At 38.9% G+C, this 11,359-nt stretch overlaps 1 protein-coding gene across 2 annotated transcripts in view; it reads right to left on the bottom strand.

The window, feature by feature from the left end:
• Nucleotides 1–2,497: 2,497 nt before the first annotated feature.
• LOC126474648 (ATP-dependent helicase brm-like) overlaps nt 2,498–11,359 on the bottom strand; it is a 233,501-nt gene continuing 224,639 nt past the window's right edge. For both annotated transcript variants that reach the window (XM_050102137.1, XM_050102129.1), the window contains exons 25-26: nt 7,333–7,504; nt 2,498–3,256 (exon numbers count right to left, since the gene is read on the bottom strand). In XM_050102137.1, the coding sequence (XP_049958094.1) occupies nt 3,102–3,256; nt 7,333–7,504 (327 nt within the window). In that variant the 3' untranslated portion in view covers nt 2,498–3,101. The remainder of the gene's footprint in view (nt 3,257–7,332; nt 7,505–11,359) is intronic.

The raw sequence follows: 11,359 nt of genomic DNA, 5'->3' as shown, positions 1-11,359 counted from the left end.
TTCCATTTATGTATATTTTAATAAACACCCATTTTACAGTCAGAAAATGTGTCAATTGCCCATCACTAATTGCCTCATCATAACTCTATAGCTCTCTAATTTCGTGACTGGCCACCTGAAAGTGACCTTTACAGTTGCACAATATACCGTATTTACTCGAATCTAAGCCACACTTTTTTTCCGGTTTTTGTAATCCAAAAAACCGCCTGCGACTTAGAATCGAGTGCAAAGCAAGCGGAAGTTCTCTAAAATGTTGGTAGGTGCCGCCACAACTAACTTCTGCCGTCGAATATATGTAGCGCTACACAAGCATGCTTTGTAGGCACAAAGATAAATACTGGCGCCAAAACCTCTGCATCAGTAAATAAATTTTTAAAACAGGTGGAAGACGAGCTTTTTTTCTCCGCCCCGAGTTTCGACCACTGCATTTTCATACATTATCCAATGAAGTAAATACAAATTCCGTATTGTTCATCTTCGAATGTAGCAGAATTTCAATGTACTACGAAAATCCGACTGGCAAGACTGTTTGGGATGTTTGTCAATATGGCCAACTCTACGTTCTGAATTTTTTCCTACCTGTGAGAAGAGATGGTTGCTAATAAATAGGAACCTGATGAAATATGAATCACATACAGTATTCTCTTCACCATAAGAATAATACGAATATATACATTTTGCCATGTATTCTTTCGTGTTTGCTGCTATCTCATTTAAATCCTGTCTGCCTAATAAACTACGAAACTAGAGTGAGACAACAGCAAATGCGGAAGAATATATGTATAATTTCATGTTTATATTTGTATTATTCTTATGCCTAATATGATACAGTCAGAAATGAAGAACGGCAACTGACTAGATTTTTAAATCTAAGATGACTCTCACTTCTGTGCAGAATCTGATGTAAACACGCACTATCAGAATGCGACGAACAATGCATGACACAGTACAATAATGTATTTTCAGCTTACAGTGACGTAAACACCTATAACAAAGAAAACGGCACTTATCAGATCAAAGCAAAATAAACAATCGATTCAAACCAGACGAAGCACGTGAAAAAGGAAGGGTACCTGTATAAATACGGACGGAGCGCCTGACGCATAGCAATGGCTACCTGGTAAAGTTTAACTGCTAAGCTTACAACTTGAACCAAACTACTGTAGGTGTATCGCCATTCATTCGACCTAAATTGTCTCTCATATTACAATGGACCAACTTTGTTTCGATTTCGAAGTGCGGCCTTAAATTATTCCCTCCCCTTGAATTTCGAGTTTCAAATTTCAGGTGCAGCTTAGATTCGGGAAATTTTTTTTTCCTTTATGTCGAGTCTCATTTTTCGGGTGCGGCTTAGATTCGAGTAAATACGGTATTTCATTTGCTCAGCTATCTAAACTTAATACCTAATTAACAAAAATGCTGTTCTAGACTGAGAGGATTTAGTTTACATACAATATAGTAAGTGTAAACTGATTAAAATTAAATTCTTCTGGGTCCTGTGGGACCCAATAAATTTGAAGAACATTCTTCCACAAGGTCATGTTTAAAATTATTTTATTTGTACTACCAGTTCCAGGCACTGCCTTTTCAGAAGTGCATTATTAGCAGACTTCAGTTTACTGGTAGAATACAGGGAAATGTAAGCAGTTACAAAGGAGACTGCTTACAAGTTATTTGTGCGAGCCATTGTAGAATATTGCCCAAGTGTGTGGGGCTCGTACCAAATAGTACTAGCAGGGGATATTGAATGTATACAGAGAAGGGCAGCACGAATGGTCACAGGTTTGCTTGGTGTCACTGATATGTTGAAATAACTGAACTGGCATACTCTTGAAGACAGATGGAAACTATCCTACAAAAATCTACTAATGAAGTTTCAAGAACTGGCTTTAGATGATGACTGTAGGAGTATACAAACAGCCACCTGCATATCACTTTCATAGGGACCGTGAGGATAAGATTAGATTAATTACAGCATGCACAGAGGCATTTAAACAATCATTTTTGCTATGGCTTTGAGCACTATGGGACTTAACATCTATGGTCATCAGTCCCCTCATTTTTGCTATGCTCCATGCATGAATCAAATGGAGAAAAGCCCTACTAACTGGTACAGTGGGACATACAGTCCACTGTGCATTCACAGTTGTTTGCAGAATGCGTTTTTGTGAGAAGCACAGTCATCAACGCTCCTCATCTGGTAATGTTTACTGAGTTTTAACTAATATAATTTGAAAGACATTGGTATCACCTTATGAAATAAAATTTCATATTATTATTGAGTAAAATTGAAAGTAATTATCAACAAAGGAAGTTCCTCTTTCACAAATTACATTAGGTAGCAGAAGAGAATGGATGCACGAACAACAAACACACAATTTTTGTGGGCTAAGTGATAGACCATATTAGACTTGGAAAATGAGTTCTTTTGACACCGTACAAATTTTTTCCACGATTCACAAAACTGCATATTTTTTACAATATATTGAAACAAAAATGAACAAGAATTTATCACATTTATTGAATTAATATGGTAGGATGCACATATTTCACCAGGAAACATACAGCACAGGGGACTGTTCTCACAGTCTAGAATGTCAATATTTCAAATTATTCTACCAAAGAACTCTGCCTGTATTATAGATATCAGGTAACGTGTGAAATTTGTGAAGTATGACAGAATTAACATTATATTTGAGGCAAACACTAAAGCAACATTGTATGAAGCATGATTTAGTGATTCTTCAAGGAAAGTAAATGATATTTGCAATTTCTGACACTTTTTTGTTCTACTTGATACAATGCAACAAATATCAATTGCAGTGATGTAAAAAGATAACTTGAGTATTTGCTACAGTAGATTGGCAAATGATGGTTTTTTTTCATGCTTATGTCAAAATTAAGCATTGAAATTACTGAAAGCTATGTAAAGTTCCATATGACAAACATCTATAAATAGACAATGTAAACTGAGGATGGCAACACACCAAGCAATAATAACATATGTTACATTCATGTTTAATAATAGTTTTCAAGTTAAATGAATGCAGTGCTGGCAGAAATTATAAAAATCTCACTGGTCAGTATCCTCTATTGTTAAGTTAAGATAAAGGGGGACCATCATCAGCTTCTTCTTCACTTTCATGATGAAGTCTCCTTGCTAATTTTTTATGACTTTTGCGACCAGTTTTCAGTCTGATATGTACTTTCACTCCCTCTGTGGCAGCTTCTGTAGTTTCTACTTCTTCTGTAGCCACTGAAAAGAAGTATAAGAATTGAATTAGGCTCTTGCAGCAATATGAAACTGCTCATTTTAAAATGGCTACTGCAGCAATTAATTGTTATACAGTGTGTCTAAAAGGAAATAGGACTGTATGTAGCCCTTTGAAGAGTGCCAGTGCCATAATTATTTACATCCAAAGTGTTTACTTTAACAATGAGCTTCAAGGCTCTGTTAACGTAGGATTACTGTATTTACCCAATTATAAGACAATTTTTTTCCCAAATTCATCATTTGAAAAATACATTTACAGATGAAGCTTTGGCTATTGAGATCATGTGCAAATTTATTTTGAAGAATTTGGAAGGGCAGGTTGGTCAAATGATACTCGTATTTGAACAGGCTTGATACATTATTGACTTTGTTCGCACAACCATGACTTGTGCGGCTCTAGTGCAAGGGATACATGAGGAATTATTAACTAGCCAATACAACAATCTATTGCTCTTCTGAAAATTTGACAATTTTTTTGAAACCCAGGTGGAAACAGCTGTAAATTCTATCATCTTACAAACCTGTATTGGTGTATCAGCTCCTGGCTCCATACAAGCAATGACAGAGGGGCGGGCAGATGATATTTTTGGAAACAAGAGACATTGAACATTCTCATGTCAGTGTATGCAAGTGAAATCTGTCAGGATACAAGCGAAATCCAATATGTTCCCACGGTAACCAGAAACTCAGAAGTCGCTACATATTTGGAAAAAAAAGCAGGATATTGCGGAGACATGGCTTAGCCACAGCCTGGGGGATATTTCCAGAGGCTGTGGCTAAGCCACGTCTCTACAATATCCTTTCTTCCAGGAGTGCAAGTTCTGCAAGGTTTGCATGAGAGCTTCTGTGAAGTTTGGAAAGTAGGAGATGAGGTACTGGCATAATTGAAGCTATGAAGGCGGGTTGTGAGTCGTGCTTGGGTAGCTCAGAAGGTAGAGCACTTGCCTGTGAAAGGCAAAGGCAGTTTTATTTGTCATGAAGTTTCATATCAGCGCACACTCCACTGCAGAGTGAAAATCTCATTCGGGAGTCCACAAATTAATGCAAACGATTTCTTTTCATTTATTTTATTTTGACTTGTGTTATCATGATGTAGACAATCAATAACTGACATACATTTAGAAGAAGTATAATATTAACTTTTTAGACAGATATTTTATGTCAATAAAACAGTTTCTAATTTTAATTAGCCGGAATATGATAAAAATAAACTTTTCTCAAAAATTGTCTTAAGAAAAAAGGGGAGTCATCTTATAATCAGGCTCATCTTATACTCATGTAATAAGGTATTTGGTGGAAAATGCATTAAGTTAGTTAGTTACGTGTTCCATAGATCAATAGCATGGAAAAACCGCTATGATGTGGAACGTGTTAAATGCACAAGAAATGTGTACAGGAAACAAGTTTTTTTGTTTACATTATAGTGTTATACCTAAATATTTCTATATCTATCCCATTCCCTTAAATGGCACAAAATGCATATATTATATCTCCAGATTTATTTACTCATATTCAAGAATTCATCTATGGTATAGAAGGAGTTGTCTAGGAGGTATGATTTCAATTTGTTTTTGAAACTATTACTGCTGTCTGTCAGACATTTTACTTCATCCGGTAATTTATCAAAAAGTTTTATTGCAGCATATTTTACCCCATTCTGTGCCACAGATAGGTTAAGTAAAGGATAGTGTAGGTCTTTCTTTTTTCTGGTATAGTAGTCATGAATGTCGCTGTTGATTTTAAACTGGTCCATGTTGTTGAGAAAAAATTTCATTACTGAGTAAATGTACTGTGAAGCAGTCGTAAGGATTCCTAACATTTTAAACAGATGCCTACAAGATGTGCGACTATGAACCCTCCTATTTCAGAGGAAAGGTTCTTGCCTAAGACTATCAGAACTTCTTTGATGGTTAGAAGGTAATTAGTTACACATACTCCACGCTCTTATCAAAAAGGAAATACTGTTTTCCTTCTCTGTTAGTTATGCACCATATTATTTGACATATACTCAGTGCCCACATCACTATATACAATTAACATACCCAACATCCAACATGTCCATAATTTACCACCAACATATACTTTTGTTCTACAACCATATTTTCTGTCATTTTATTGGAAAGATCAGCATATTATCATCTGGCAGGAGCTGTCAGGGTCTGCATTTAGTAAACTCACGTGACAATTTTCCATTTGCGCTTTTAACCAACAGTGCGGCTCCCCCCGTTGCAGTTTCGAGTCTTCCCTCAGGCATGGGCATGTGTGTTGTCCATAGCGTAAGTTAGCTGAAGTTAGATTAAGTAGTGTGTAGGCTTAGGGACCGATGACCTCAGCAGTTTCGTCTCATAAGACCTTACCACAAATTTCCAATTTTTTTACCCAACAACAGTACAAGATTGGGTACTTCCTGGGTTCCAGTAGCAAATATGTTTTAATTAAGTTTAATATAGTTTTATCTTTTTAAAGCGCTGTCATAAAAAGATGTAGGGACTAGGGGTTATTAGCTCAACTATGTACAACAATGCTCCCCAGAGAGGTGAGGACAGGGTGGAATTAAATTCACCCCACACATGGACTGCCTGTTGAAGTAAACATGAGGGGTAGGATAAGTAATCGCCCTCTTCTTAATGTAATTCCATCATTCTCCCTAGTGTATCCCAGACATACTCTATTGGATTCAAATCGGGAGAGCAAGAAAGCCATGCCATGCATGCAATATCTTCTGTTTCCAATAAAACATCAACCACACATACTCTATAAGGTTGAGCATTATCGTCCATCAATACGAAGTCTGGGCCCACAGCACCTGGCAACAACTGCACATAGGTCCCAAAATCTTGTCTCAATACCTGATAGCAGTTAAACCTTGCCAGTTCATCTGTACAATTTCGTGATGGGGTGTTCGTGGTTAACATAATCGCTGCCCACATCATTAGGGTCCTCCTTGATGTTGGTCTCTTTCCACACTCTTTGGGTCCTGAGATCGAGTTCCATGTTCCCTCCAGATGTGAATCCATTGAGAATCATTCGCCGGACCAAATCGGGACTCATCCGCAAAAAGAACATTGGCTCACTTTTCGACCGTCCAGGTGGCATGTCAACGACTCCACTCTAGAAGTTCCCTTCTGTGAAGATGTGTTAGAGGTAAACATGTAAACAATAAAGGCCAATGTTTTTAAGCCTTCTGCACACTGTTTGCCTCATTACGACATGCTCAGTGGATGCTGTGGGGTCAGATGCCAGTTGCCGACACACTACTAAAGCGGTACTGTCGTGCCCTCACAACTAAATAAAAGTCCTCTCTTTCTGATGTCAAATGGTCCGTCCTGTCCTGGTCTTTGGGATACAGTTTCGGTCTCTATAAACTGTCACCGCATCTGAGAAACAACAGAATGATTCACATTAAGCCACTGGGCCACATCAGTTTGCAATTCTCCTGCTCACATTCTTCCTATGGTCCTCCACTGCAGAGTGTCTGGTAGGCTGCTTCTCTGTGCCTTACTGCACCATTTGTAACTGTGTACACAGCAGTTGCGGATAAGGACTACCCGGCAAACACTACCTCATTTGATTGGTGCCCTGACGTCATCGTTGGCATGGTTGCCAATCGACTGGAATGCTACCTTCTGTGCAGAACACAATTGCATGGACATATGCTGACAGTTTGTATGATTGTATCATGAATTAGACACAGAACGGTAAAGTAGTGGTTTGTTGCTTTAATTTTGGACAACAGTGTAGTTTGCAACATACTTATTTTATATAATATCACACTCTAACATTGAACAATATGGATGTTATCTGTCAGTGTCAAAACACACACACACACACACACACACACACACACACACACACAGAGAGAGAGAGAGAGAGAGAGAGAGAGAGAGAGAGACTGGCAATGTGGCTTAAATTTTAAATTGAGTATGAGGCAACTGTCCGTTTTTAATTTGGTTGCAACAATATTTGAAAGAGCAGCGTAAGATTTTATCAGTAGGTCCTCAAAGTAAATTCTTAAGAAGTCAACTTAATAAGTGAGCTTGAACATCAAAAGCACTTACCTGCATCAGAATCACAGGATGGTACTTCTAACTCCACCTGCTGCCTCGCTGTTGAGAACACACTTTCCAGTACAATAGAGTCTTCATGCAACAAAGACGATTCTTCATTGTATTTTCGTGCATTGCGGCACATCAAATTGAAGTCTCTCTCCAGGTCATCGACAGTACTGTACTATGTTAAAATGGGGACATAGTAGAGTTAATCATCAAGATAAATATCTGTATAAAACATATACAAAGACAACAACACTTTGAGCATATTTACCACGAAAGTACCAGTCCTGTGAATTTTAAAGTCACCTCTTCCACAATACTGGACAGGAAATTAGAATGAGCAAAAAAGGAACTGCAGCTATTAATGGTGCTGGTCAATAAATGATACATCAATTTTCCCCATGTCTATATTATTGAACTTATCTTTCAAGTGAACAAGGTCAGTATTACTTACTACATTTACCAACTATGTTTTGTGCAAATGGTGTTTTCAGAGAACTTTGCTTCTAATAGATTTGAGTTTATTGGTTGAAGATAGAGAACAGACACTCATTTTTTTATGCAAGATGCAACAAATATCCCATCAAATCCTAGACATATGGTGAAATTGAAAAATAAAGAACAGATTTCAACTGGTTATTGAAGATAAACTATGAAAGACAGAAAAACATTTTACATTTCACTGCACAGAGGAAGGTTCAAAGTTCTACATTCCATGGACACTATACCACACATCCAACATTAGCACTATGTGTTGATCAAGAAACACTGAAACAGAAGTCAGGGTTCCCACAGGCTCTGGAAATAATGGAAATTTGAAAAAACACTGGAAAAATCTCATTTCTGTCTCAGTAGATGAAATGGTTAGTTTATTGAGGTGTTATGCATCCTTGCTGGCTCGGTGCAGCTGAGTACGTGCACTGCTTCTCTAGTCCCTCATTCCTATTGCTTCTTTCATTCCAATCACTCCCCTAATCTTGCAGTCACGGCTGCCACCACTTCTTGCCACTAGCCTAGCAGCTGCTGAGGAGAGGCAGGGAGGCATGAGAGTGGTTTATTTGGATCTGATTTTCAGAGACCGAAGATGCAGGAGCTGGAGACAGCGGTCATGTGCGCATGAGTTGTGTCCGAGTGACTGTGTGATGTATTTGTGCTCTCATTTTCTGACAAAATCTGAGGCTGAAAATGTAATTGTAAGAGTGTGATTGTCTTTTCTATGTGCCTGTCTGCATCTTTATGGCGAGCTGCTACCGATCCTCGTTATAAATTGGCCCTCAGAGTATTTGAACAAGTTATCTGTTGCATGGATTGATCACCGATGTCTCAATTCATTAACATGCTGTCTGTGGCTCATGAATAGCTGGCAACACGAGTGGATTTCCATGATGGGCAAAAACTGGAGGCTGTCTCTGTGGGTATCTGTAATGGATTGGGCCTGCCGATTTGAAGCCATTCGGATCCCACTAATATGCAGGCTCTGCCTTTGGATCTAGTCTCACCGATCTGCCTGCAGGCCGGGTCTGTTTATGTGTGACGTAATGCAACAAATTTTCATGTTTTATCCATGGACCCAGGACTGCAGTGCTCCTCAGCAGGCAGAGAACATGGGTGATAAATTTCAGGAACTGTGACTGTCTCACTGCAAGTACTTTGTGCAGTGTGGTGCTTTATAAACATTTTATTTGTTCTAGCAAATTTGGCACTTCAAATGTAGTTTATATGTTAGAAAGTATAGACGATAAGAAGAAGAAAATTGTGTCAGTTGCTGGCGGTTTGTACACTATGTACTCGCATATTTCTAAAAAGAAAAATCACACAATACCTGTAAAATAATAGACATAACACAGTGGCAATAACCGACAATAATGAACATACTAGAACCAATATTTTATTGGCACTTACCTACAGTGTTGGTTTACACAATTCTTCCCCTCCTTATACACTTCTTTCAAGAGGCCTACTTTTTTCTGAGGTTATTTCTGATATCAACGCAGGTATTTTAAATCTGTCTTGCAACTCCAAGGAAATGCGCATTTTTATCACCAAATGTGTTTCGTTTTATTGAAATAAAATAACATCAGTGGCCTTCATGAAACACATATACCATTTGGCTTGCTTTCTCTGTATAAAAACAGTTCATTACAAAAGATATTGATGTTAGTACTTAAGATTTTTGCTCACGCCAGGAAACGCCATCTGCTTGCAAGTTTTTTTTTAGATATTTCCTCAATTGCACTATTGTTTCTTGTACCGTAGCTGCAAAGACAGATCGTCTTACTCTTGATATCTCAAAATTTGTCAGGGAAAACTGCTAAAACTTGTCTGGAAATCAGGGAATTTCACTTAGAGAAACTTGTGGCAACCCTGGCACTCCATTTCATTTTACATGAGAAACAACAGGTCCCAGTAACACCTCAAGGAGAAAGTGAGACATTCATGCATGAAAATGAAATCATTGGAATCTTCATGGTGCTGAGTAAAGAACCAATTTTGCAACATGTCCAGGTATGACATTTCTCTCACAGTTTCCTCCATTAAAAGAAAATTCCATACACTTTGTGAACATAAATGCATTAAACACATTCAGTTTCAGTGAGGCTCTTTCACGTTTGACCACAATGCTGGATTTTGTGACCCCCCCCCCTCCCCCCCAAAAAAAATTCTTACATTATGGCAGTTTACTTTATCTAACAGTGGATATGTTGATTTGCCCAAATGGTGAGTCAGTCAGAAAAAGTGTCCTCTGCCATATCCTGGAGTACTGAAATGCAGAAGTTGTACTTTGTGTTAAGGTCACCGGGAGAACTGCTGCAGCAACTGTAACTTATAAGGCTTCATATGCAAGCGTCATTTCAGAACACACCACACTATTGTTTGAGAAAGTTGAAACTCCTGGCCACCTCATATTGTGGACTTCCAAGGGCTCCATGTGAATGCATCCCAAATATGCTCAAAATTTTCATCAAATGTGTGTGGCCAACCAGTGCTCTTCGCTTCACATATGCAACACATTTCCAAGAATTTTGTATGCCTGCTTACAGCAGGATTGGGATCACGTGTCTCTGACCTGGCTATCACTGACACCATGACCCTGTCAAGCGTGGGTACTCCAGTGTTGTGAAAGAGCTGACTGGTGAGCGGAATGGCACTCTGCTGTCTTCACTGATGAGGGCAGGATATACATGTGTATGGATGATCCCCATGAGCTGCCTATTCCAGAATGCATTTACCCACAACATACAGGTCCCACCCCAGACTTTGGTTTGTGTGTGTGTGTGTTTTTGTGTAAGGGGTGGGGGCATCAGTTACAACATGCAGTCGGTTATGGTGTTTCTGCAGGGTAAAGCAACCAGAGACTGCTACATTGGCCAGGCAGTTATCCTCAGGCTACCGCCATTTCTTCGAGAGGGAAGTGATGGGCTTTTTCAGCAGGACAAAGCACATCCACATATGGCTGCTGCGATGCAACACGCTCTTCGTGGTGTACTACAACTTCCCTGGTCATCAACATCACCAGATCTCCCAGCAAACTGAACACGCATGGAACATGACAAAGTGGGAACTTACTCGTTCCCCATGGCCTGTAAGAGCCATCACAAAATTGCAAGAAAAGGCACAACATGCTTGGGAAAATCTATTGCAGGATGCCATCAGGACACCTTTATTATCATCTGCATGTGAGGATACATACGAGTTGCCTACAGACGGGGGTACAGTGCTTACTGATGAGACTGATCTGAATTTTTATCATATACTTCTACAATGATGAACTGTGTGTGCCCCTCACACGTCAATAAGTGAGGTTGTCCAACAATGGAAAATCCAGGATGGAATATAACAATATTATGAAAAGGATAGTTCTGCTCACCATATAGCAGAGATGCTGAGTTGCAGATAGGCACAACAAAAAGACTGTAATGCAATAAGCTTCTGGCCAACAAGGCCTTTGTCAAAAATAGACAACACACACACACACACACACACACACACACACACACACACACACACACACAACTGACACACACATGAACAC

This window comes from Schistocerca serialis, chromosome 1 (genome assembly GCF_023864345.2).
Source record: "Schistocerca serialis cubense isolate TAMUIC-IGC-003099 chromosome 1, iqSchSeri2.2, whole genome shotgun sequence".
Taxonomy (NCBI): Eukaryota; Metazoa; Arthropoda; class Insecta; order Orthoptera; family Acrididae; genus Schistocerca; species Schistocerca serialis.
The sequence above is the reverse complement of the archived record's forward strand: the minus strand, read 5'-3'. Positions and strand labels throughout refer to the sequence as shown.